This window comes from Corvus cornix, chromosome 2 (assembly GCF_000738735.6).
Source record: "Corvus cornix cornix isolate S_Up_H32 chromosome 2, ASM73873v5, whole genome shotgun sequence".
Classification (NCBI taxonomy): Eukaryota; Metazoa; Chordata; class Aves; order Passeriformes; family Corvidae; genus Corvus; species Corvus cornix.
This window is the reverse complement of record NC_046333.1, coordinates 36,803,145-36,830,745: the sequence shown is the minus strand read 5'-3', so window position 1 is coordinate 36,830,745 and position 27,601 is coordinate 36,803,145. Positions and strand designations below refer to the sequence as shown.

Genomic DNA, 27,601 nt, shown 5'->3' with positions numbered 1-27,601 from the left:
AGAAAGACCTAATTTGGCATGAACTACAGGAATCTTTTAAAAATGCAGATGTATTTTTGTTCACTGATGTGACTGGTCAGCACAATACTGCTGATCACTATCATTCATAGAAACTCCTTTCTCCAGAATTTGTTGGCAAGATCAGCAAAACACTCACAAGGCCTTTTCGTCAAATGGCACAGAACTCTCACTAATTTTTAACAAATATGAAGTTCTTTGTATGAAACCTAAGTGCGTTTGGCCACAACAAAGCACAACTGAGCTCTTACTGGGGTCTCCAGACTCCATCAAAGGGAAGAGAACACAAGCCTAAGAATGTGCTCAGACAATTACTGAACACTTGCAAGAGCACCACAGTAAAGGGTCTTAAACAGACCTGGAGCAGCAGTGCCAAAAGCCTTTTCTCAGCTTCATCTCTGCCATAGCACTGGTAGCTGTGAGTGTAGACATTGTAGTTGTAACCATACAGCTTCACTTGCAAGGTGCTGTTGGAGTGCTCCTCAGGGTCCTCGGAGATAAATGAAATTTGAGTGGAAGCTCCTCCAAGATCCAGTGCACCCATAGTCTCCTTTCTGTAAGGATGGACCCATGTCCTCCAAAGGTTTCTCTACATGTGAAATTAAAAACAGGGCAAATTAGAAATACCATCTGCTTGTTCTCACCTCAAGCTTTTCTACTCTCTACTTCTTGAGACTTTCCCCCCTTCTTTGTCCTGCACTTTTTAAAAAAATAAGTAGCTATGAGGAAGACATGCAGATGTTTTTACATAAGAGGGATGTACCTTCAGAGAGTGAAATGATCTTGAAAGATGGGAAAACAAATGCAGTATAATGTTCAACTCAATAGGATAGCACAACAATCAAAGCGTAGGACTAGCCAGATCAATGTCTATCCTAGAATGTAGGGAATTGAAGTTCAAATACCCATGAGAACTTGAACAAATCTGGATGGAACTGGTATCAAGATTTGCTTGTTTCAAGGCAAGAAGAAACATTAAAGGAATAGAAAATTAAGAGATCACAGAGATAGTGAAAAGAGAGTGAAAATAGAGTGAAAAATGCAAAAAAGTCAGATGAAAGCTCCATCAAAGTCAAAAGAGCAAGGACTCTTAATCTGCACATCCCCTCCACTGAAACTGCAGTCTGATCCATTCAGATGACATTTTTCCCTATTACCCAAAATATTCCCTAGATTCTGTATTTGATCTACATAGTCACAGTGTCAAATATAAATTTTCTGTGAATATCTATGTCAATATCTATGTCAATCACTGAGCATGATGAGGTGAATGTATACACAAAAAGGGAAACAATGGGGTTTATGGGCCAGCAAATACACTCACAATAAAATTCTACAGTGAAAGATTCCCATAATCAGGCCCTCACAGAATTTGATTCTTAGCCCATTGTCACAGAAAGGTCAGAACTTCTCTCTTCTACTAGTGATATTCCACATGTATCTCTTCACACAACTTTGGACTAAACTGGTTTCACAGTGTCTTGCAGTCAATTCTTTATGAATTTGTCATATGGAATTTGATATTTGGATTATTAAAACTCATGTGGTAGAAGACTGACACCACCCTGAAGTTCATGATGCCATTTTTGTTGCATGAAATGCACACAACGAGAAAAACTCTTACAGAAATGGGCGATTCCAATACTGTATTTCTTAACATTGCAAGTCAGCAACACATTCACCATGAGTTACTACTCACAGCACAAAAAACTAATTCCTTCTTATTTAACGGCCATGATCTGATAGGAAGCATTCAGCCAGGACACATAGCAATACCCAGCAGTATTGGTTGAAATTCCCTTCAGCCTAGCAAGACAATCTGGGAGAAGTGCAGCCAATGCTAAGGGCAGCACACTCCTGCCACGAATGCAGATGAGTGATTGCTGATAATCTGGGTACAGCTTTTACTCTGAATGAAATGACAATGAATACCTGTACCTAAAAAGGGATCTTCCGACACATCTGACTCCCCCTCTGCTGTGAGGCTCCTGCCTGACCCTATTCCAAGTTCTAGAACAGCAGAAGTATGTTTATATTGGTATCACTTGGCCTGCACAAGATAGTTGGTACCATAGCCTACTGCTCGTAGCCTGCAGCTTTTCAGCAGTCTTGGAATGAGCTGTGGATGAATGATTTCTGGCTCAGCTGAGGTATATTTGACCACCTTCAGTGCTTCAAACAGTCTTGCCTGCTTAGGACAAGTGAGCCAACACTGCCAAGCAATTTGGAGACCCCTAAGCTGGGCAGGTCCTTCACCAGTAGGGCTGCAGGGACAGCAAGTAAGCAGAAGAAAAGATCTTTAGTTGGCACCGCTGTCAAGACAATCAGCACCTGTCACACCAATGCATTTAAGAGCAGTCTAACTTTTTGGTTTAAGGTAAGGCACCCAATGTCATTTAGAGAGGAGCCCTTTTTTGGGGATCAACAATTTTACCTTTGCCATATCACATTTCCATAACAACATATTCTTTGATTTATGTTTGCCCTATTACTGCCACAAAAAGACCCTGTGAGAGACTTCAGGGGAAAATAGAAGTTGCAACTCTGACACTTTAACAGGCATGTCCTGTCAAACTTCTCATTTATAGGAGAGAAACAGTGAAAAGAAAAGCATGCAGTTTTTTCCACACACCTCTAAGAAATTGCCCATTAAATAGTTGGCTGTTATCCATCCATACACCCCTTCCTCTGGCCCCGTTATGATCTGCGCACCCCTAAATTCAAAAGGTTGTGCTCTGAAGTAGTTTTGAATGCTTGCAAGGACTTCATTGGCTGCCGATTCATTTTGCAACCTAAGCAATTCACAAAACATGAAACACTGAGCATCTGGAAAGGTAATTTCATGTTTATTGTTCACTGACTAGCAATTCAAGAAAACTCCTACAATCAGCTAATATATTAAATAGACATTGTTTCCCTAAAGGGGAAGCTTATGATAGGGAACAGCCAGTATCCAGCATTGTTTCAGCAAGCAACTCCCTCTGTATATACCAACTTCCCTCTTTATCATGCAAGTTCATGGGTGGGGTTTTCTCCTTATATATACCTTTATTCTTAATGAACCGAGGGTTTATATGACAACTTCTGATTAAAACAGTCCTGGAATCTCTCTTCCAACTCCATTTAGCCACAGAACAATATCAAAAGCCAGTTTGTGCCAGGGCTAAAGACACAGACAGACCCCAAAAGCCACATCACATCAGATCACATCCACACTGAGAATCCAGTATCTAGTTTCAATCTGTCTTTGCTGCCCATGGATGTGCACAGACATTATCTGTTTACATAACACTGTATTTCAAGTCAGATGTGAAAGAGAAAATTAAACTCTTGCCTTCTCCAAAATAAAGCAAGCATTTCTTTTCAATACGGCATAACAGAGGGGTTTTATGCAGATACGCTTTCCCTATCAAAAAAGTTAATTAAATTAAATTGGCTGGGCTCCATTTCCCTTTGAGATGGCCAATTTCCAGTGGGTAAAAATGCATCCAGTACATTTTTCACATTCTGTTTTCACAGACTGCTATGCTAGTATGCATACAGGGTAGTTCAAGTTTCTGCCATACCTCAGCAGTCTCATGCCAGCTGTAGCCCCCAGATAAACAGAAGTGTTTTTATGCAGATGAGCTGGTATTCTCTCCTTGACTTTATTCAGACAGTCATCAAGAGGCTTGGCAAGAGCTCCAGGGCTACTCTCATAGCTGGATATACCAGGGCCTAAAAGAGAACAAGGAGACAGATTTCATTCTGCTTTGCCAACTACAAATTAGCCCAATTAGCAAGCAGGTGTTAAGAGAAAGACATTTCCCCCTTCCCCGCCCCGTAATTGCAAGCAAGGGTAGGATGGCTGAAAACTAGGAGTGCTTATTGAATAAACAATGTGCTGCCTGCCTCAGCTGTGTGAGGCAGAGAAGATACTCGTGTATCTCTGTATTTCTGTGTCTATAAATACACACCTATAGTACCATACTTGGAGTAACACATACGTGACAGCAGTGTTATATGTTCATGAGGAAAATAACTATACTCATGGCAGATGCTGTACAAAATAGCATGTCTGATGGATGTCAAATTTGTCTGATCTGCTGAAGTATAAAAAATCCATCTATCCACAGCCTAAGACAAAGATTTTCTAATCTGGTTTGCCCCAGCTGTCATGGACACCATGGCACCCTACAGCTCACTGCTCTCAACTGAAAGTACAATAAAGAAGCTTTTGCAAGGAATTGCTGGTGAAATTTCAAGATGCACAGAAATGGCTCTTGAATTCATAGAGGTACAAGTCTGCGCTGGTGCATGAACTAGTAAACAGCTTTCCAAATTTTCAAAGCCTTCAAAGAGCAGGAATGAGAGTTACAACATACTGCATAAGGCATAGCTATTTGAACAATTAACATCAAAGTGCTGCCTTGCTCAACACTCCAAGGACCATCAGGATCTCAACTTGGGTGTAAATAAAACATTCTTTACTAAAATTCCCTAGCTGAGGAAGTCACACAGGGAGCAATCCAGGCATTCCCATGAAGCCACTGCCTCGAAGAGAACAATTGCCAGAACTCCATCTGCTTCTGTAACAGCCATGTCTTGCACAACCTGGTCCCAAGCTAAGCAAAAGGTGGTTTTTACCAAGTTGAAAAGAGAAACCTTTTGCGTTCAGTCACATTGCGTTGATAGAAACAGAAGAAAAAATACGTAAGCCTTTACAGATTTCACACTCCCAAACTCCTTTTTTGACAGTGTGAACTTAAACACGAACATTGCCCTGTAATCATTAGATGTTCACAGCCCTGGTTTTGGAATAAGACTTTCTGAAGTCTTAAGTCTAGCACAAACAGGCCTGAAGCTGGAAGGAAAGCTGTTACCAGAGGAAAACAGAGCAGCAACATCCTCAGCAGCTGCCATTGCCTCACACTCCTTTGGTGGCTGCAACTTCCCGTCTTGTAGTGTTCAGACAGAGCAGGTCACAAGGCAGTGACCATTTTCTTCTGGACAACTGCCTGCTTTGCCAATGCTTAGAGCCTTGCCAGGACAGATTAACTGCATTATAAAGAAGGGACTTTGATTTGGGGCTGGTTCCTACACACAGCGGCAGAAGTACTTAATAAAGGCAGAATTGAAATCATAAAACCACCACAGAACTCACAGAGCAGTTGATCATTTGACCTTCAAGTTCAGTAGGTATGAGAAAATCTGCCTCTCATTATGCCCAGAACCATCCCCCAAATTAAGTGCTTAAGACTACAGTTAGAGGGTCACTAAAGAAACACTGACAGATGTGTTCACCACTGTCACCCACAGCATTGCTGGGGACAGCTCCCAGGAACCAGCCCTCTGTCTCCTCCAGTACAGAGTTACCCAAGACTAGAAGAGTGAACCCTGGTGATTTTGTACACTCAGGGATGAGGAGTACTTGTCTGACCATGGCTAAGGACATGAACCTAGACAGTTCATAGCAATTTGGACTCCTCTGTTTTGTAATTTATTTGCATTCTCCAGAGGTAAAACAAAATCTAAACCAATTAAAGCAAATTCACAAAGCACTGCTGGTTTTTTCGTGAAGAAGAATAATGCAGTTTCTCTGTGCATTTTTCTCATACCAGAATTCCTAAAGGCAACATTCCTGATGAGTCCAGACATGAGTTAGCAGAGTGTACCCCTGACCTCAGCAGGCTGGCCACCATTCCAGCAGTTTGTAAGGACATTTCATCGTTAGAGACATGACAGTGCATTACTTCTGTTCACGTTACACTTGCTTTCCTTTCCTTGCTCTAGAATTGCTAAGAATGTCCACACGTACATTTAACACTGAAGACAGAAATGCTGGTGCTGTTAAGAAACCATTGCCTTCTACTCCCTGTTACTCATGGGCCTCTGTGGCTACATCTCCAGTATCTATTTCCAGACACAAAGAGAGATGCAAGACTTTACGAGATCGTGACTGAGAGAGAGGGAAAAAATTCTCTTTGAACACCGCAGTTATTATCAGAGAACAAAAAACCTGATTTCCCTCCCCTACCTGGCCATCTGTCTTCGCAAAATGCATGGCATTTTCATATCTTTGAAAGCTGAATCAGATGTCACAGAAGTTGACTAAGAGTTTCTATGAAGGAATCCACAACCACCTAACCATACTGGAGTGTGATCAGAAGTCAGCCTAGTCTGTCTGTCTGCAAAGAATCAATTCAAAACCTCAGACAAATGACATGGCAGGTAGCCAGCGTACCTGTGGGACACCTTCTAGCAGTGCACAGACACAGGTCTTCCTGAGACAGAGGCCACACCTATATTTTTGATAAAACTATGACACCCTGTCAGAAATAGTTCTGCCAATTTAGCTATTTTCATCAATATTTTTATTAGCTGCTTCCTAGTTCTGTAGTGTGGAGAAGCTCAGTTAACAACTAGCATCTAACAAGGAATAGATTCCTATTCTTCTAAAACTCTTTTTATTCCCAGCTATTTGAAAATATATATATGACTTTTATTCTGAAAGAAACACAAGGACTGAACAGGTCCTGACCCTTTAGATTGAATTCTGTCTGCACCAGTCATGCACTGCCATGGAGTAAATCAAATTTAGCTACAATTTCCTCTCTCTGGTGCAATGATTAGAGCATCCTACTGTATCAGCAGGAAAAGAACTAATGCTGACAGACATAGACATAGACTTGACAGTCTTCCCTCCCCAGCACTGAAAAGGGAACACAGTGGGAAAAGAAAAAAAAAAACCAGCATAAGCAAGGCTAAGAATAACTAAGGAACTTTCCTTTGAGCTCACCTTTCACATTGCACTTGAAGGTTTGGCTCACTACTCCTGTGTTATTTTCTTTTTCCGCCGGCCACTCATAGACATAGACTGTAGTCCGAGAGGATCCAGCATCAAGGACGATTCCATACTGGGGATTAAAAAATAATACATTAGATGAAGAAAGAAACAATGACAGCTTAAATGCCCATGCGCAGCTGCACTTCACTGCACCACTAGGCATTTAGAAAATGCATGCACAGTGTATTATTTACAAGAGAGATTAATTCTAGTGTTAGGCGCTTAGGCATGAATCCAACAGCCAAGCACAGAATGAATCTGGCTGCAAACCAAGGAACATACTACATATATTCAATAATTAATTCAGTGGGGATGGAGAGTGCTCATCTCCTTTCAGCATCAGGTTCAAAACCCACACTGACAGATAACACTGTGTTAGGACCTGATTTTGCAGCAAATTCATTTCCCTTTATCCCAGTCCATCCCTGAATACTGAAGGGTTTGATATCTAAGCACAGGCTTTAGACTCGAGGATGCACGTAAAGCTATGAGCAAAGAGGTAAAGTACATAATAGTCGACAGTAAGAATGATGTAACAAGTCTGGTTCTTTCCTAATTGCCCCATAAACCTCTCCCTTTGAGTGGTTTAGGCAGTCCACCTGAGAGCTTGCCTCTGAGAACAGGTTGTGCCAGAGTATGAGACAACAAAGACAGAAAGAGAGTCAATATTGCCCCATGATTATTTATTAAATAAATGAGAGAGATTTAAATTCCTTGCCCCAGGTCCCTTGGACTTTGGGATTAAAGCACAGGTTTCTCTATCCCATCCCACTGCTCACCAGACCAGTTTTCCCCGTTTCCCATATTTTATGGCAGCAGAAAACTGTAGTAACTGGGAAGGCAATCTCATAAAGGGAAGCAAACTGAAATTTTGGTATCCTCTTTATGATCCCTAAAAGTATGTTTAGCTCTTCCTAAGTCACCTAATTGGTAGGAGTCACACAGTGTAGGGTTCGTTTTTCTGTCAGCTTTTTTCTTTTGAAACAGACAGATGCCCAGGAGCCTGACAAAACTGAAAAATGAGAGCCTCCATCTGTCTACAAAGCAGTAAGATCCCCTGTAGCAGGTTGATAAATTTCATCCCACTGCCTCCCTGGGGACCAGCAAGTCCAACCGGGAAGGATCACTGCTTCAGGTGGCAAACCATTCAGCTTCCACACCTGATTATTCCCAGCCTCTACTGTAATCCTAAAAACTCCTGGTCCCCAAAGAATACCAGCAATACCAGTCCAGTCTGTTTCACAGAGGACTGTTAGATAATGAAAATTTCATTTATATTTATGCAGACAATATTTACCCATATCCACTAAAAGATTAAAGGCTCCACAGATACTATCAAACCACCACATCATTGGATTCTGTTTCAGTAACTGCTTTAGCAAAGATAATTTGAGTGTATTTCCTCTCCTTGGAAGAGATGAGCACTCTGGAGGTACATAACACAGTAATGGTCAATCTGCTTAAGGACTACTAATTAAAACTAGTCTCAGTCAGCTTAAAGTGCCAACCATAAGCTTTTAACTTGGCTCCTTTTAGAGCTAACCATCATACCCAAGTAGGGCTGGAAGATAACAGAAGTATTTTTACCTCAGTTAACTGGGAGCTTTTCAACCTACTTCCTCCCTCCCCTGCATTTTCCAGCTTCATTCTGAAAGTAAGAGATTTCCATCCTGAAGAGTAGTGGTACCCTCTTCTGAATTAATGGATGACTGACAATTTTATTGTCTTTCTCCTCCTCCTCCTCTATTTTTTCTATACAGCCTCTTGCTTCCTTTAAAAGAGATGCTCATTTTTGAAAAGGTCTCTTGGACCCATTTCAGGGTGACTCTTGAGGCTCCTCAGGACTTGTGTGAGTTCACTGTGTGCAAACTGGCCCATGCAGCCTCAAGAAGTGATCAGCGACAACTGTGCCACATGCTAGGATTAAGATTAATCTTTAATTCAAAAAGCAGAAATGACAGATGACACTGCATCTTAAGAAGGTGAGAGAATTCTACCTGCCTTGTCTCAGCAGGCTGCAAAAGACAAACTGGCTGGATTAAATTTTTCCAGGGATGTTAGATTTCTGTCCAAGTTGCAAGTTGGATCACCTTTGGCTGCCCTTTAAGGACAAGCAATGCCTTCCTGCTTTGAAATGCTCTGTGTGGGACTAGGAGCATAGGAAAACCCTTACCCCAGACTAGCAGCTATTAAAGAACAGAACTGCTCTTTCTCCCTTTCTACTTCAGCCTTCCCACAGAATATTTCCATCATCACAAAGGCCTAGTGATTCCCTAACACCTAGGAACTGCACCATTTAGTCAATGGACTAGATTGGTCAGACAAGACGGGGAGACAACATCAACCCAGAAAAGCTTCAGAGTTCTGTTTTCTAGTCCAGAAGAAAAAAGAAAGAAGGGGGGGGGAGTAAGGAAAAAGGAAAAAGCTTATTATGGGAATATGGCTTTGTGGGTGCATCCTGAAGAGTAGCAATCTCAACAGATAAGCAAGCACAAGCCCCAGGATTAATCACCTTTCCAGCCTGAGTATCATTCCTATAGGAGGACGTAGAGCTGCACAAACCCTTAAAGCAGGCACAGTTAAGATGGGTCACCTGCCTTCCAATCACTTTGGAAACTGCCAAGAGAAGCTAACAAGCTAAACCAGTTACAGGGAAAATGGAGGCCACAAAAGTGGATCTACGCATGCAGGCTTCAATTCAGCTACATAGGTTTGAACAATTTTTAATCAAGTATAACATCCACAAACAATGCAAAACACTTCCTAAGAGCCAAAAGAGATGTGCAAAATTTAGGTGTTGAAAACTTTAGCATCCTGAGAGGCAAATTAAAGAAATACAATAATGAAGTGGGTTGTTTTTTTCTGTAGGGCTCACAAAACAGCAATAGACAAACAGATTTTTTTTTTTTGACTGGTCCAAAGGCTCATTACATTCAGAGCTATCATCATTTACAATTTCAGGCTTCTCCACTGAGGATGTTTGTGTTTTCTTCATCACTCTTCTCACTTCATGATATGTATCAGTGAGTCATGAGTTGTTTCAGTGCCCCAGCCTCATGCAATGGGCAGGCCCTTCCTTCACTAATCACTGGCTCAATCTTCAGATAATCCAACCATCAAGGATCCAAAATATTCAATTTTGCAACAACAGTTTAAAACATCAAGGCCATAGCATATAATTTATCTCTTGTGCCACAATAGATGCTCTCAACATACATCTTGGGAAAGAGCTCTTATGCCACAGGTAACACAAACAGTAGTAACAGAAGAACAAGGCCATTTACAAACAGTAAGTCTGCTTTAATCATGTTGTTGCCATATTTAATTTTAACCAACCATTATGTTCAGGACACTGTAATTTCCAGGCTCCATTGTATCAGCCAGGTACTGGAGGGTTTCACTGGCATGCCAAGGTCCTCCTTCTATCTGTGAATTTCTTGTGAGAATAAATCACTCACTGAGGAGGACTCAGTGTTTCAGGAATCAAAAACAGGGTCCTCCTTATCACCTGCATTAGCAGGCTTACAGCCCAAACTCAAATCCAAAGCCAAGGAACACCCAGTAGAGGAAACACCAGCCTTCCTCCAGAACCAGCTGTGAAGCTGTGATTCAGTAAGCAAACCTCCCCACTTAAACCAGCTCCAGATAGCCCAGGTGGTTCCAATGCTTCCTCAAAGAGTAACATAAACAGTTTTATCATTCTGAATGTGAAACTGAATTAATGACAAACACAAGAGATGTGTAGGCTGTCTTTTAGATAGTGGCTTCAGCCTTTTCCTGGTGTCAGATGGGATACATGTGAGCCCAGTCTTGCCTTGCATGAAAATTGGTGGGATGTGAGGCTGCTGCACGCAGCCATTTGGGGCTCAACGGAGCATATACTTGATGCACTGTGTCCCCATGCAAGATCCCAGCACTCTCCCCCTGCCACACCACATAAACATATAAAACTGGTATCAGAATACAGTTTTATCCCATTGTCTGACTCACACACCACAAAATGATTCAGACAAAGCCAAAGGTGTTTATAATCCCATGAAGTGCAATGAGGCATTAGCCTATCGTTATCAGGATGTGAACTATCCAGTTAAATACACATGCAGATGGAAAGGTAGAAGAGACTTCAAAGAAAAATCTGACAAGAGGATCGTGGGAAAAAACCAGAACTCAGCATGCCAGGCTGCACAGCTTCTCTAGAAGGGCATTTTCTACAGCTTTTCCTCAGTTGTGTACATCCCTCATTGAAGAGCCTGCACACGTTTCACAGCACAAGGCAAAGCCTGAACTTCAGAGTGTTTCAGTTTGTCTTTTGCAGTTTACTCTGTCCCCCCTAATGAAGTTGGTTTTCTTCTGTTAATTTCCAGCAAGTCCCACCACGTGGTAGAGGACTGAGTGCAAACTTAGAGCCCAAATGCATTTGATACACAGGAGCAATTTGCAAAGATGTCAGCATAAACTTCCCAGCTGTGCTAGGGGGAAGAATTTAAACTCTAGGTATTTCCCACTTCAAAATTAGTTTAAAATTACTTTCAATCTCCAGCAAAAATAAAGAAAAAAAGGAGTAAGATATTCTCCCCATTTGGACTTTCAATCCTGAAGAAGACATTGTGTGATAGCCACCACAGAGAGGGAACCAAGAAATACTTTTCCTGCTTTGCCACTGACTCTTGACCAATTCTCTTTTTCTCTCAGCTTCAGTTTTCCAATGATGATATGATTAAACATTAATTTATGGCTGTAAGCTCATTTGAATCACCCCATAAAAATGAGTTTAGAAAGGCACATTATTAAATATCAGTTCAAAACATTGTTCTCCTTCCTGAGGTATCCTAAGACTTACCTTAAGCCCTGGGGAGAGGACCTGTTGCTGGTTTATCTGAATCACTGCAATAGCAATAACAAGAACTATGCTTAGAAGAAGGAACACTTGAGCAACCACACTCGGGGTTCTGGTGAGCATCCTGAAACGACAAAACGGGAGACACTTAGGGAACTTGAAAGGATTCCGCAATTCTCTCTTAAAGCTTGAAGCCCTGAATCAGTGGAAACTCATAAAATCTAATTTCATCAACTGGATTACCTAGTGGAAATTCCATCTTCTCCTCAAGAACTGCCTGGTGTTTTGCAACCACTAACTTTTTATTGTCTGGAAGGGCTGTGTCTATACTGTCATGCTAATGATGCCAGATTTCACCCTCAGCCTGCCCATTTTCCACGGTGCCTACGTGTAGGTGCCTGCTCCCCACCTCCCACGCCTGAGGAAACGCAGGCTGTGGGCAGGCAGGCTGGGGCTGGTGCTCACCCAACTCTTCCCTGTGCTCCGGCAACACGGACACAACCAGGGCCACACAGACCCCTGAGGGAGCCTGCTGAATGCAGCTGATGTTTCTGCCAGAGATGCAAGGTCGGTGTCTTGACAAGAGATACAGGCTTCTTCAGCAAGAAAAAAATGAAAAATAAAAAAGGAGGTTTTAAGAACATTAAAGTAGGCATGCTTCTGCTAACAGCTGATGAAATATGTGTGTGTGTATTACTGAGGAGCCTATTCATATCATGCTGCACTGCACATAAAATATAAAATATACAGTTTAACTCTGAGATGTTGCAATGGAAAATTACTAAATCTAAGTAAATCTAACATGGTTATGTCGGACAAACCCTAAGGTGACATGAAACATGCATACTAACAGTAAGGCTATTTATATGTTCATATCCTCTAGAAAAGTTTCCTAGAATTCAAACGTGGTTTAGGTTTTCTGGAATTTCTGCTCATCCTTTTTTTTCCCACATCCCTGACCAGACATCTCTTAACCCCAAGAGCCCATTCAGTACCTCTGAATACTGACAGTCCACATATCAAAATCCTTATGCTCCTCAGGGGTTGAGGAGGAAGGAGGCAGCTGGAGGGATATGGCAAGCTTAGAAGTGTTAGAGGAATGCAACAAGGAGAACTTTCCTGTCTTATTTCAGAAACCATTTGTTTTGGCATAGAAAAATCAACGTAGCCTGGCGTGATCTATCCTGAGTCACATCTCCTAATTCTTCCATACTGATTGTTGAACATACCAGTGGCTGCTCAGGACTGTCCTATTCTTTCAGCAGTCACCAGTGCCAGTCTGTGCTGAGGACAGGAGCTTAAAGGTGGTCTCCAGTCCGTGGCCAGAGCACAACTGCGTCAGCCCCATTGTACCTGCAACACATGGTCTTGTCCTTAGCTCCAACCAGAGCCAAAAGGCTGAGGGAGAGGGCAGAACAAATGCTTCTCCCACAGTTTCCATTTTCTAAACCCCATGGGCTCTTCAGCCTGGGTACCCATGGTCCAACATCTGTGTTCACATTCAAAAGAGAAAAAAGAAGCTTGTTTTGTTCTGGGAGTAGCTTCACACTGAGCTTTGCGTATTGCTACTGCCTTCCTTCTTTGTCTTGCTACTTCTGTTCCAAAAACTGGCTCAGATTGGCTTTTGGAAACTCTTTGTTTCAGTTTGACACATCTTACTTCCAAAACATCGTTTTTTACATTCATTAACTCCCTTTTCTAAATCCATATAGGCTCCTTGTGGAGCCTATCTACTCTTCCAATACTTTCTTTCTTGGCTTGGTAATAGCTTTGTCATCTTAATTGTCAGTTAGTTTTAAGGGAAAATTACCAGCCACATTGGTGATCTATTTACTTCTCTTCATTGCTTTACTATTCTGAGGCATTGAAACATCATGTACACAAATGCACAAATGACAGAAATCTTTTTTTTACTCTTAGAAAATGTGCTAACACCTCCACTGTAGCCTGCAAATAATGTCAGGACATACCAATTAGAAGTATTTCTACAGATCAATTCCTCTTTGAAAGGAGAGGGCAGATTCTTAGCTACACATTTATGAATAGCCATCTGGATAAAATACTTTAGGGGGACAAAAAGTCACTTTCTTTAGCTTTCAATTGTACATGGATATATCTATATAACATTGTAAAGTGACTGAAAGAGAACTATCTGCTCACAAGCTAATATATACCAGTCACTCCTGGATCAAAGCACTGATATTCAGTGCTGGAAAAAAACAAGTCATCATCAAAGAAAAACATGCAGGACAAATGACTCTTTGAAAAACTGAAGCATTACTAAAAAGCAAAGCAATAATGACCATTAGACTATTAACACTTAAGTCTTGAATGATTAAATATTTTCTGCTCCCATTTCTGGGAACTGGAAATTTTGGTTTGTTGAATTTCCCATGTGCTTCCCTGGTACTGGGATTTGTCTTCATCAGAGGTGATTTTCCTCTTTTCAAAAATTTTTTTTGAGAGGGAGAATATAAGGTAAGGGCAGATGTCTTAAGACATTCCTCATACAATCTCGTCCCACCAGCAATCAGGACAATTTCATCAGAGATAATCTGCAAATCCTGATTTACACAATAGCCTCTGTACCAAAAGGGCACCTTACACTCCATGCCCCCTAGAAGTCATCACACAGCTAATACCTTTGCTGTCCTGCTCTGGCTATACTCAGATCTAAGGCTCACACATGCACCAGGCAATGCAGTCACACTTGCCCATTCAGTGAAATCTGTAGAGACACCAGAGAGGAGTTCATTCACTCCACCGTTTAAACACAGTTGTAATGTTAGGAACTCTTGCTATCGTTGTGCACTTGTTGGCAAAAAAATAAAAGATGTTAACAGAGTATCAAAAAACAGTTGCATTCCATTACTAAAACAACATCATCCTGAACCAAGAAAGAGCATAAATACATATTTTCCACACCCAGTTAAGTACACTGGGCCACACATGAGCACACTGGAAGGATCACTTTCTACACCTTACCTGCAAGCAAAAGGAATTCCTGCCTGCAAAGGGAAATGCACCCAACTTCTTCATGCCACCAACATTTTAACCAAGTTAAATGCACATCAGTAAAAATGACTGTGCTGAAATTCCTTTTCCCAAGTAACTTGAAACATCAGATCCACTTCTTTTAGGTACTGACCTGTTTGTTCATAGGGTGGGTAAGCAAGCACCTTTCTTCACGCTGTAACCTGAGAGATATAAACACGTTACCATTTTTTTCAGACGAGGTCGACAGGTCGATGTTTTAAGTGCTGGGGGAAAAAAAACCAACCAACCAACCAACCACAAAACTAATCCCATAGCACCAAAAACCCAACATCGACAGCACTTTAAACCCCGTGATGAAAACCTGCGAGGAGGTTTCACACGCCTCTCTTCGGAGGAGAAATTAAGTAAAAACAAGCACATGGACACAAAATTGCGGGTCAAGCTTTCCCTCTCCGCCGTCCTGGGTGAGAAAGCTTCACACGATTATGTGTTTTGCGAGAAAACACCAAATTATCCCCCCAGGATAACGTCGGAGAGACAGAGAGACACCCCCGCCGCGACGCCCGAGGCGGTAGTCGCCCACCCCCTCACCTCAGCCCGGCCCCCGATCCGGGGATCCCGGCTCCCACCGCATCCCCAGCTACCTCCGCAAGCCGGGCTTCCCCGCCCCGTCCCGGGATGAGGAGCGACGGGAGCCCGCTGCACCCTCGGAGCAGCTGCGAGCGCCTCTCTCCCGGCAGGATTTGTGGAGAGTCACCGGGTGGGTGCCTGCCCGCTGCTCCTGTACTTCCGAACAGATGGAAAACAAACAAACGAAAAAACAACTTGCAAGTTAAAAAAAAAGAAATCCGGATGAACTGACTGAAGTGGAGGGAGGAGATCTGCGGCGAGGGGACGCATGCGAGGCGTCGCCGCAGCGGGAGATGCGGCGGGGGCTGCGCCCGGCGAGGGATGCGCCGGGGCAGCGGGGCTGGGAGAACCCCCCGTGGCACTGCTGTACCTCTCTCCCCTCCCCTCCTCCGGCGGCTCCCCGCTTTCCGGAAACGCCGCTCGGGATTTGACGGCAGCTGGTGCAGCAGGGTGTTGTGGCTGGCCGCCCCTAAATCATATTGCTCAGCTCCCTCCCAAAGCGAGGCCAGAAAGGGGTTTGTCTAGAGGTGGGTGAAAGAATCCCTGAGTCTTCTAAAAGGAACAGGTGCTTTCTGAGGAAGGAATTTCTCAGACCCCAGAAATCAGCAGCCCCTCCACTCTTAGGGCTACGTTTCCATCCAGGTTCGAGCATACAGGCACCACTGATTTTGTAGTTTTGCTGGAGTTCTTGCCAAACCTAGGCTGCTCCGTGGACCAAGCACATTCCCAGAAACAGTGTCACAGGTCCTGCCCTGTCCAACCTGTGTGATCAGCTACAGCCAAGGATCATCCTACAGCCTGCAGGATGGGTTTGCCAGGGACACGAGCTCTGGAATCGCAGTGAGGCACTTCAGCTGCTTTGCCACCATTTGCTCATTGTTCTAGGATTCAGAGTGACATTAATGCAAAAACCCAAATGCACCTCTTTGTTGCTTTTTCTTACAAAGATCTTGAAGAATTACAGTATCTTTGATTTTTTAATAAAGGAGGACAAGAAACCAGCTGCAGCCTTGTGAACCATCTGTAAGCATCCTTTCAAAATCTGCTCATTTTGGGAGCGGAGGCAATTTCCTCTTTTTGATGACAATGCATTATTAAAGCTGATTTAATGATGATCTTGGGAGATCAGTTATTTCTAGCACACGAAGACAAAGCCTCCCATCCCTCCTGATTGCCTGTCTGTTGCATGTAATTTATTTCTTTTGTATTATTTCCATTCATGTGGCATATTTTTCTTCTCCCATCCAAATGTATTTCAGGCCCTTGGTCCAACTGACTGCATTGGTCAGTCACCTGAATCTGCTCAGGTGTCCATTTAAGATGACTAGTGAACCGGATTGCTTACCCCATGGAAAAGCTTCTTATTGTTACACAATCAAACATGAACACTTTGAAATAGAAAATAAAATGTCAACCAGTCCTACACCAGTGACTAAAATGTAATGCTTACAAAGAAAGCAAACGCTATCTTCTATATCATCTACTTCTATAAAAACAGACATCCGAGATTTTTTTCTTTCTGCACCATTTCCAAGAGCTGAGCTGTTGCATGAGCTGCTCGTGACTTTTATTGCCATGCTAAAACCATGACAGCAGCATAAGTGATATGGGCTATAAAATCCCCCAGCTGGTTCAAAGTCCAGAGCACTGCTCCAAAATCAAATGGACTAGAAATAAGATTGCCCTCCAGGCATGCCCAGTGGCTGTGTTTCATTGTTTCTTCTGCTTCAACCCAGGGGACCCACCTTAGATCCACTACTTTATCTTGTTTTCCTAAGCCTTTTTCTTTGACTTTTCTTCAGTTTCCTCCTCAGCCCATTCCACCCTTTCATAGTTCTCTTCACCTGATCCTCCGTCCCTTCGTCACTCCCAAGCCATAGATTAAGCTGGCTGCCATTTTCCCAGCCTTTGCTGAGCCTGAAGCACACATACCTCTCCTCTCCATCATTTTCTTTGCTGCAGCACCTTTTTCTTCTCCCCCGTCAAGTATCCTTGTTCAGATGCACTTAGTGTAACTAACTGTATTGATTTGTTTTGCTTGGACAGAATCTACCCCAGGTGTCCATTTAAAAATGACAAATGAGCTGGATTGCCAGCAGTCCTGAGGAAAAATTTATTGCTTTTGCTGCCATCGAGCATGAATACGTGGAGTAAAAATACAGTGACTGTCATTGGCAGATTCATGAATACCAGTTGCTATGATCAGTACCAAGTCTCTAGAAACTAAAATATCATGGATATGAATAAAGTATTTGTTACAGACACATTTCTGCAATGCATTCACATTTACACAAGACACACAGCAGATACTGCCCCATTTCCCTATGGAGTGACAGCAGCAACATAGGGAGAGGAGATGGATGATTATACATCCCAAGAGACCACAGAACTGCATCTGTTCCTTGTGTAATGCTCATAGAACATTGGCTGCTGGAATATCAAGAGGCCTCACAATATCCTCTGAAGAGACAGCAAAGGGTAAAATGGGGAGAAAACTTAATGTAAAAAATGGAGGTAAGAAGACACTGGTGGCTGCAATAAGTTTGCTTTCCTGCGTGGTACTTTGCAGTTCATAGGAATAAGATCCATCCCTCATTTCTGTTCATTCTTTGCAAGGTCCAGTAAACAGAGGGCTTCTTCTCTTCATCCTAAGGTTTTTGTACCATTTGTGTTGCTTTTTGCACTGCCTTTTCCGCCATTTGTGTTGTCAGCAGATTGGTGTGATGCCCTTTAACTCAGCTCATCACTTCCATCAATATTCTTGGTTACTTTCCCTCAATATTGACAAAGACTGTTCATTCACAGTTTCTGCTTCCAAAGACCTACTACCTTCATGTTCACCTCTTTACCTCAGGTTCAGCTGTGACAAATAGCAATACAGGCAGAGCTGCCTGAAGAATTTGGGGCCCTCTGGGCCAGCATGAGTCACGACATTAAAATTAGGCCTTTTTGGTGACCAACATGTTGTTCCAAGGCAAAAAGCACTTTTTCTATTTGTTTCAGAAAAACATTCTACATATTATGCATCCAAAGAATTGCAATAATGCTGGTGAAGAGTCTAGAGCACATCTTACAAGGAGCAGCTGAGGAAGCCAGTGTTGTTTAGCCTGGAGAAAAGCAGGCTTAGGGGAAACCTTGTCACTCTCTAGAACTACCTGAAAGGAGTGTGTAGCCAGGTGAGGGTTGGTCTCTTAACCCAAGAAACAAGTGATAGGACAAGAGGAAATTATCTCTTGTGCCAGGGGAGGTTCAGATTGGATAAAAAGAAAAATTTCTTCACTAAAAGGGCTGTCAAGCATTGGAACAGGCTGCCCAGGGAAGTGGTTGAGTCACCATCCCTGGAGATATTTAAAAGACCTGTAGATGTGGTGCTTAGGGACATGGTTTAGTGGTGGATGTGGTAGTACTGGGTTAACAGTTGGACTCAATGGTATTAAAGGTCTTTCCAGCCTGAGTGGTTCTATGATTATAGCAGCATACCACGTGAACTGTTCCATTTAGGAAGATAGCTCCCTAGGCTTTCAAGCAAGGAAGTCACAAACCATGTGTGGCCTCCACATTTAGAAGGATGCTAGATGAGATTCTTCTCAGAGATCAAGAATGCAGGTTTTTTTGTTTTACACTGTTGCAAAACAGATTTTTAATAGTCTTAAAGCATCTGCTGCCCTATAGTTCTCTAGCATTACTGACAAACACCACCACCACACGCCCATAAAGTAAATTCACAGCTATGGCATGAGAAATTCAGTTTGTGCAAAGCTCATACGTTCTCACACATTGCTCATGAGATATTCTGATTGCTTTAAGTAATCCTGGATACAGACATTGCCTTTTCTCTTTCAGCATTTCACTGATGGCTTCTTTGAAATACCTTAGACAGCTATTTGTTGGTTTATGTTTTTATTCCTTTACCAGAGCACTAAAGTTAATGATGTGTCTTCGATTTAGTTTCTGAATCTTCTGCCCCATACATATGACTCTGTGGTAGTAACAGTTTTCTGGTTTCTACATTATCTTAGGAGGTCTTGAAACAAATAAAAATTTAATTCTGAAGCTGAAGCAAAATATTTTCTAATTTATTTATTCTCTTCCTGAGGCTTAGAGCTTTATACCTTGCCTCTATTGTCCTAAGAATCAAGAGCTGCTTCAGTCAATTAAAAACCCTCAGGAACAGCCTTCATCACATGGTTATGAGCCAGCACAAGTTGTAGGCACATAATTAGGGCAGCAGATTGCTGGGGCAGCAGAAAAAGACAGCCCTTTTGTCTATTTTGCTATGCCCGTGTTTTAGAAAGCCAAACGAGCTGCTGCGGCAGGAGAGGGTGTGTGCTTGCCATGCTGTGCTGCTGAAAGGAGAGATGCTTTCCAGGAGTAACAGTGGCTGCTCCCAGCCCTTTGCTCCCTGCCCCTCAGCTGCAAGACAAGATCATGGCGCTTTTCAGCAAACTCATCATGGTTTTTTTTTAGCCACAGCTGCAGATTTATATGTTACATCCTGACTTATATATCCCATTGTCATAAAACCAGACACAGGAATCTGACAAAGAAATACCATTCTCTTACAAGAAATTCACTGTTGTACTCAAAGACATGCACCACCTCCAGCGAATGGGGATAAATTTACTGAAACTACTCTTGGGACTTAATCCTTTTAAAAATTGCTGTGTGAAAAACTACTCAACATGGAATATTTCTGTGTGGTTGACCACTCTAAATGAATGTTTCAGTTTCCATGGCTCAGAAGTAATTGCTGACAAGCTGCTGGTTCAGGAGAAGAGAGTCATCCCCTATGTTTTCAAAAAGTATGAAGTAGTCCTTGTAGCAACATTTCTGACATGGTTTTGTGCTCTTCCAGGAATGCATCAAATCAGCCGAATAATTCTAAAATTCCTAGATAAAATCCTTTCCATTGCAACTCCATACAGGTCAAGCTATCTCTTTGAGCAGATCTGTGGATGAAAAAAGTTCTGTTACAGCTCTTTCGAAGTTCACCTGCCAGTATTGTCATTCACTGTTGCTTTGTTTCCCTAACTCTGAGCTAATATAGCAAGTTCCTTTTTCGCTTTCCATTCACTAACATTAAACTGCAGTCATTTGGGATAGTTCATAGGCTCAGAAATGCCACTGTAGCCATTAAAGTCAGTTGTACAGAACATGAAGCCTGTGGCAGAAAACAAGCAGCACACAGAAGAGTAGAATGATCCCTGTAATAGTGATTCTAACAATCATTCCTGATGTGCAGACTCACCCTTATGTAGTTCCTGCTCGAAAATAGCCTGCACTAAACAGGTTGTTTTCTCACTAACTGAACAAATACAGAGTGACTTAATTAAATGCCTGTTTTGATTCCAACAGATTGAAAAGCCTTTTCTTATCTGGTATGGGGGAAGAGAACTTCTTGCTCAATGGAGTGCAAGGCGGGATTTGATGGAGGGCATGAGGCGTACCTTGATTGGGATGTTCCTACAACCTTGACTGTGTTTCATTATCTTCATTCACTTTTGCAGCCACAAGTACAGTATCATCTCTCCAGCCCATGGTAGTAATAGTAAATAATGCACCTGATGTGAAAAATGCATCCAGGTTTTGGTATACCTGTGAATTTCCCCTTTTTTTCATTCCCTTTGTCTCCATTTTGGTGCCCTGAGTGTTTATGACCTGCAGAAGGGCATATCACACACACCATTTTAGCATTGACTGACGGCTTTGTGAACCTTCCAGGGAGCACCTCAGGCAGGTTTTTGCCTTGAGTCAGCCCTGGGTGTAAGCGAGTGCCAGAAACAATATAACAACTAAACAACCTCCTGCCTGCAGCTCCACTCTGCAATGTCGGTCCTGAGACATCAGCCCTGCCAGCCACAGGGCTTGTGCATGCACAGTAAAGGCAGACATGTTAAAGGCAGCTGTTGCATTGGTCAGCCCCTCATGAGAGTCCTGTCTCTGTCAAACACTGAAGTTACTTGCTTGGCCATATCAGTCCGATAAGCACACAATAAGAAGGGTGATGATTTCATTTGGATGCTTTGAAAGTTGGTGTCGGTTTGCCCAGGTGTTTGTTTCTTTGCCTCCCCCAGTCAGGTATCCTAATGGTATCCTGTCCCACCATTCTTCCTCCAAAGTCAAATCCACTTTTTGGCCCCTCAGCTTGGCAGTCATCCTGCACCATCTTACCTGTCTTGTTTTGCTGCTCTCTCAGGCTTCTTCAGCTCAACCCACTGGTTTTGCTGTTCTGGTTTTCCTCCTTGAATGACTCACACACATAAGACCTCTCTCCAAAATGTTGCTACCTACCAGTGGTAGCAGATTCCTTTAAATAAATTCAGGACAAAAAAAAAAAAAATCCTCTCCTTAAAAAAGCATATGCATACACTGAATAGTCTGGGACAACAGACAGGGCACTCTCCTCTGATCTTCCCCCAGTCATGGTCTGTGCCTGTCCAGAGAGCTCTCTGAGGGAGGGATCATCTGAAATGGTAGTGGCATGGTGCCAAGAACAGTGGAGCCCTCATTTGGCCAGGGTACAGGATAGAACTGTGACAAAATACATTAATCATCACAAGCCTGAAACGGAGCTCCATGAAACCACACATGCTTTTAGTCCAGCTGACTTCGATTAAGATCCATGAGCACAAAAGCTGAACTCCCTGGGGTCGTTTCACATCAGTGCAAACAATTATCACCCACAGGAAAACAAATCACTTCTCTATGGTTTCCAGTCTATTTTATTTGCCAAGAATAGATTAGCTTCATTTTGCACTCTATATATACAGCTTTTTACGTAGAACAGTATATGCAAGGTTTTACTTGTGAGAGGCTGCCAGACAGGCATTTTCATTTTGACTTCTATCTGCTGAGCGAGGTTAGCTGTATTTTGGGAGTGTGCCACTGCATACTTTAATACTGTATTTTTCAGTTTGCTCCTCCTCCTTCAACACAGTAATTTAACCCCCCTTTCCAAGACTAATACAAAAGAACTAACAGATGTACGAGCTCAGACAGAAGGTGGATGTGCCTTCTTTTTAAGCATCAGTAGGAGCAGATGTCGATGAGAAGGCTGTTGGGACTGGGCTACCACACGCGAGTAATTCCTCTGAAATACCCTCTCAATTGCTGCCATCTCAGGCCTTGGAGACTCCTTGAGCCAGATGTTATATCTGGTCTAATAGCACCTCATGGACCTCTCTGCCTCTGAATGTATTTGATGGCTTTTTGAGCAAATGCTTGTGCAGCAGGCAAATCCACAAGGTGCCTGTCTGTTTCTTAAAGGTTCAAATGACACTTGAATGCCAGAAGGGGTCTGGTTTAATCAGCTTGGCTCTCTCAGTAAGTTCCAGACTTGCACAGAGAAACATGTCCAAAAAGTTCTTTTTTTAATTATCTGAGACATACTTAATTCTTTCATAAGCGTAGATGCTTATCCAGTGTTATAACAGTTGTGGGTTCTTTTAGGGTATATTTATGTTTGCCTACTGCTTATGATTGGATTATTAGTTTTAGTATAGAGATCAAAAATGAAAACATGAATTGCTCTAATGTCACTGTTTTAAGTTTCTAAGTCTGTTTGTGAAAGCCCAAGTAAGACTAGAAAGGTCTGTACACTAATAATTTGATACTGAACTTTAAACCCCCCTCATGGAGTATCTGAAGGAGCCTGGTCAAAGAACACTGGACTCCAACAGCATCACAGACAAAATCTCAGTGTATGTATGTGGTCTTTGCTGTGCATGAAATGTCTTTTCAAGGGGTGTATACAGCAGCAAAAACAGCTTAACTGGAGTGTGAGGGGGTACAGAGGTTTTTGCTGGCTCCCTGCACAAGCTGAATTTTATCAGTACTAAACTGTCTCATAATCAGCTTGTTTACATGGATCACCATTACAGCCATACCTGGGCAGAGCTTTCTGACCCAAACGTGAGTTTGAAGCTTCACATCCTTTCAGGAGTCTGACTGTCAACACTTGCCCTGGGCCTGATCTGTGACCCACCTGCCACCTCCTGCAGGTCCCTCTGACCACTCCTTTATGTTTCTAGCAGACGTTAATTCACGCAAGGTGTAACTTTGTGAGACTTTTGGACAATAAAACACATGAGAAAACTGTGTGAATTAGGGATTCCCAGGGTCAGAATTTAACAGCCAACAAGAGTTAAAGTCTCAACCTATACACTCTGAGAAACATAAGATTCACTTTTGCATTAAGTTACATACATTTGCATGACTCTGCACCGACTTTTAGAACAACCTCATCTTATGAGGAAATTGCATCTGTTCCTGAATACAGTTATAAGAAAAATCTAGCAGGAGAACTAGACTGTTAGTGCCACCTCGTCCTAGTAACAAATCAAAAACCACAGAGTAAGAAAGTTCAAACATTCGAGGAAAACCACAATGTTTCCATTCTTGTCTCCTTCAGAAAAGGGGCTGGCTGCTGTCACCTGGGAAGGGTCAAATAATAAGAAACATTACACCTAGTGCTGTCATGTGTGCCTGCAGTGATCATCCACATTTGTGCCACTATTCATCAAAGGTGACAGACTGGAAATTAAGGGACTACTCAAATGAGAAGTGCTCTCCTGAATCAGCAGGCTTCCAGTGAAATATATTAAGTCAGACTCAGAGGCAGCTTGCAGAAATGAGGCCAGTGGCAGCTCTCTGTTGCTGACACAATACACGTTTACCGAAGAAGCAAGTGGGAATAGAAGTAGTACAGCATGCCCACGGCAAAGAAAAGCATGTTTGTGCTCAGCACATCAGACAGACCACCACAGAATTGTTCTGTGAAGATATGGCTTCTGTACTGCCCCCAGGAGCATGGAAACATGGCATGATGAGAAGCAGCTCTCATGAAGCACCTCATATTTCTGTAACACAAAAATGACAGAAAATGCACAGCAAATTTGTTGCTCTCAGTTATTTAATCTGTTTTCATTCCACTTCCCAATAATACCTGTCTCATCCCTTTTACCTGGGGACATCCCAATACACTTTCCAAGTCAGTAGCAATTTTGCCTTGTTTAGATCTGGGTTCATGAAACAGAAAATCCAGACATGAAAGAATGTAATATTTTCTAAAGTTTCTGTTAGAGTCATTTACAGTTATCCCTGTTTTCCAGAGCAAATGCAGTTGATTTCTAGGAACTGACAGCCCACTGACAAACTGGTCTGTTGATACCATGGGATATTTATTCTTTTGAGGTCAAATTCTCTATTGATTCAACTGTACTGACTTTAATTGAATTCCATAGTCATAAATTTTACAAAGCTAAACTTCACAAACAAAACTAAAATTCTCCCATTCTTTGCAGATTTTTTCATATGTAGAAGGTAGCAATGTGAATGAATTAGTTTATGCAACAAATTCATATAACTCTTTTTCTTTGCTGATGGTTAAAGTTGATTCTAGATACATTCTCTCCCTAAGGCTGAAAATGAGACACAAAAGAAGAGTCTCATGTATTCTTCTCTTCACTCATAACAAAAAGGACATTGAGGTCTCTTCATAAATTGAAAATTTCATTACTGACTACCGACTCTGCTTTCTGCAGAGACTTTAAAAAACCTTTTTAACCTAAAAGTATTTTTAAAAATCACTCTGCTGCTAGAAGATGAAAATTTGTCAACAGAATTGGCATTTTTGATCAAAATTTTCATTCCAAAGCAAAAATATCCTTTTCAGCACAAATGACATTAAATCAGTCCACAGACAGAATGGTGAAAATGCAAGAATGGGCTGAGTTCAACAGGGCAGACTGAAGGTGCTTCCCCAGCTCTCCCCTCACAATAGTTAATTGCCTGTTGGTCTCAACATTGTTGTGGGAATGGAAAGGGTGTATGTCAATCCTTACTGAAGGAGACATTAACTGGATCTGGATCTCTCATGTCATGGAAAAGAGCTTTTAACAGACATTATTTTTGGCAAAAAGGATAGAACACCTGCCATCTGCTTAGCTTCAAAGGGTGATTTTCCTTTGCCAGCTCCCAAAAAATACCTTGATACCCATTTGGAGGAAAGGAGGACAAGCCACCCATCCTGAATGGAACAAGGTGGTTCTCAGTGACACAAAGTTAGGCTCTTCCCTCCTGGAGACAAACAGGAACTAAGACTTACTCCTCTGTATTTTCCTCTCTGTTTTCTGTGCCTGTCATTTCTGAGGAGGATGTCAAGAATCCTGTTTGGAGGCACTTCTCTGCCTCCATGCACAATTCCACATGAGAGCCACAGGGACTAGCTGATGGCTGTGCTCTTTGTCAAGAGATAAATGTGTGGGAGATACCTATTTTCTCTGCTGGGTCTGGACTTCTACCCTTAACCCCTGACTGACCAAGGACAGTGAAGGTTTCACCACAGTATCTTGTCTCTGGATACAGGTAGCAAGGAAATAGCTATGGCAAAACCTCATTCCCTTCCCAGGGCTTGTGGTCAAGGCTCTTGGGTTAGACTGGTTTTGCCAGCTAATCCCACCCTGAAAGGCAATATAACATGGTCTGAGAAAAGAGGAAAAAACACCTATTTTTAAAAAAGTGAACAAAATTTTGTCTCCTAAAAACCAGCATTTCTTCCCAAGGTCTTTTTATTAGCTTTGTATCTAGACCTTCAGTACAAGACTACATGCAGCCAGGACAGAACTGTGCCTCTGTGAACATCTGGGGGACCAGTTATTTCATAGTCTTTGTGACTCAGAAGAAGAGTCTTAAAATGGTAGTTCCAGCTTGCTTAAAATACAGCCAAGCTGTCCACAACACTGCCTACATTGTGACCTGCTAGGCTGGGGATTGAAATGGGGGGAGAAAAAAGGTTAATGCATTCAAGGTGGGAAGAACAAACACTGGTAGGATGGTGAGCCAAGCTAAGAAACACAAAAATTTTGCTTCTTTCCAGGCAGTTTCCTTGCTGGTTTTAGAATATTATTTAGACTGAGATGTTGTGGTCAGTTTGGAAAAAAAAAATTAATAATCCTTTGTATGTTCCCAAGAGGTGAAAGATCTGCCACATCTTGTAGTGAACCACTGGTGGGCTCTAACTCATCTGGTGAAACCTGCTCTCAGATGCACAAATACTGAGAAACTCATGAGACCATATCCAGATACAAAAAGGATCCCAGAACATTTTCCCACAGCCCTTGGAAGCTTCTGTTAACTTCATTCCAGTGGCACTTTAAAATATAAAACCTACCCCTTCCAGGAAGAAAGAGAAGATTTAAATCAGGACAGGGCCTGTTAGGCAAGACAATATTGCATCAGCACAGAGACAACTACTTAAGGTTTGGCAGCTTGTGATTAATACCAAGCTTAGTTCACCTCCCAAGAAAGATATTTTCCAATTGATTTCTATGGGCTTTGCACATGCTCTGGATTGTTCCTCTCATCCTAAGCACTCAGAAATAGTAAACAAATTGGAATGAACTTAGAAGGGGGGAGAAGGGTCCCAGTTTTCCCCTATTTTTGCATAGACCAGTTCCATGGGACTTTCAGGGAGTAAGTGTCTTCTGGATATCCTTTAATCTGGTGTCTTTTTTACAGTTTTGAGAGTAGTACTGTCACACATTTGAAACATCCATTCTCTCATGCCCGACTGGCTAAGTAACCATAAGTAATAACCTTGTTCCATTGAGGAGCAGTAAAAATATACAAAAGCTGCAATTTCTCTGATTACACACCCCTACTATTAAAACATCAAAAAGACCAAAGTCTTCTGTAGGGAAAAAAAAAGGAAAAAAAAGGCCAAAAAAAAAAAAAGCTAAATTTTAACTTTTCTGTATTGCTGCTGCTCACTGAAATTTCCTTCTGACAGCAGTTCAATGGTAACAGAATTGAGCAATATGCTCCACAGGAAAAGATAACAAAGAATCGATGTCTAAACAATTTCAGGATCATCTCTGAATTTGATGTCCAGCGGATTAGTTTATATCATAATGATTCCTCGGTCCTATTTTAAGCATCTTAGAGAAGAACACTTTGTAACCCAGTTAAAATGCTTCCTTATCAGACAGAAATCAATATCCAACAAAGCAGCAATGATGTCTCCCAAATTTTGTTAATGCTCACTACGGGAACACTTAAAATATTAATCTGAGGGAACCCACTGCAAAATTGAGCAAGTTTTAAATAATCCAGCATGGTAAAAGGAGCTTCTAACAATTTGCTGAGAGAAAATAAGATTATCTCTTCCTGGGAAGAGCCTGGGAAAAGGAGATTGTCTGGGAAAAGGAGATTGTCTGGGAAAAGGAGATTGCCTGTTCTTCCTTCCCTTACACAGACAGACCAGTTCTGGGTGGCTGGGCCTGTTTGGCTTGGTC

General features: G+C 42.1%; 1 protein-coding gene across 7 annotated transcripts in view; it reads right to left on the bottom strand.

Moving 5' to 3' along the window:
* ENTPD3 (ectonucleoside triphosphate diphosphohydrolase 3) overlaps positions 1-27,601 on the bottom strand; it is a 38,822-nt gene that overhangs the window by 5,853 nt on the left and 5,368 nt on the right. For 2 of the 7 annotated variants that reach the window (XR_002045386.3, XM_019285822.3), the window contains exons 3-10: positions 15,323-15,459; positions 14,830-14,878; positions 12,147-12,277; positions 11,685-11,805; positions 6,797-6,914; positions 3,585-3,735; positions 2,651-2,810; positions 377-607 (exon numbers count right to left, since the gene is read on the bottom strand). Coding sequence is in view for 6 of the 7 variants with exons in the window: in XM_019285822.3 (XP_019141367.3) it covers positions 377-607; positions 2,651-2,810; positions 3,585-3,735; positions 6,797-6,914; positions 11,685-11,805; positions 12,147-12,277; positions 14,830-14,878; positions 15,323-15,459 (1,098 nt within the window). In the remaining variant the exon portion in view is untranslated. Of the gene's footprint in view, positions 1-376; positions 608-2,650; positions 2,811-3,584; positions 3,736-6,796; positions 6,915-11,684; positions 11,806-12,146; positions 13,035-14,829; positions 15,247-15,269; positions 15,460-27,601 lie in introns of those variants that run through there. The other 5 variants (XM_019285823.3, XM_019285825.3, XM_010398881.4 and 2 more) reach the window with 5 other exon arrangements.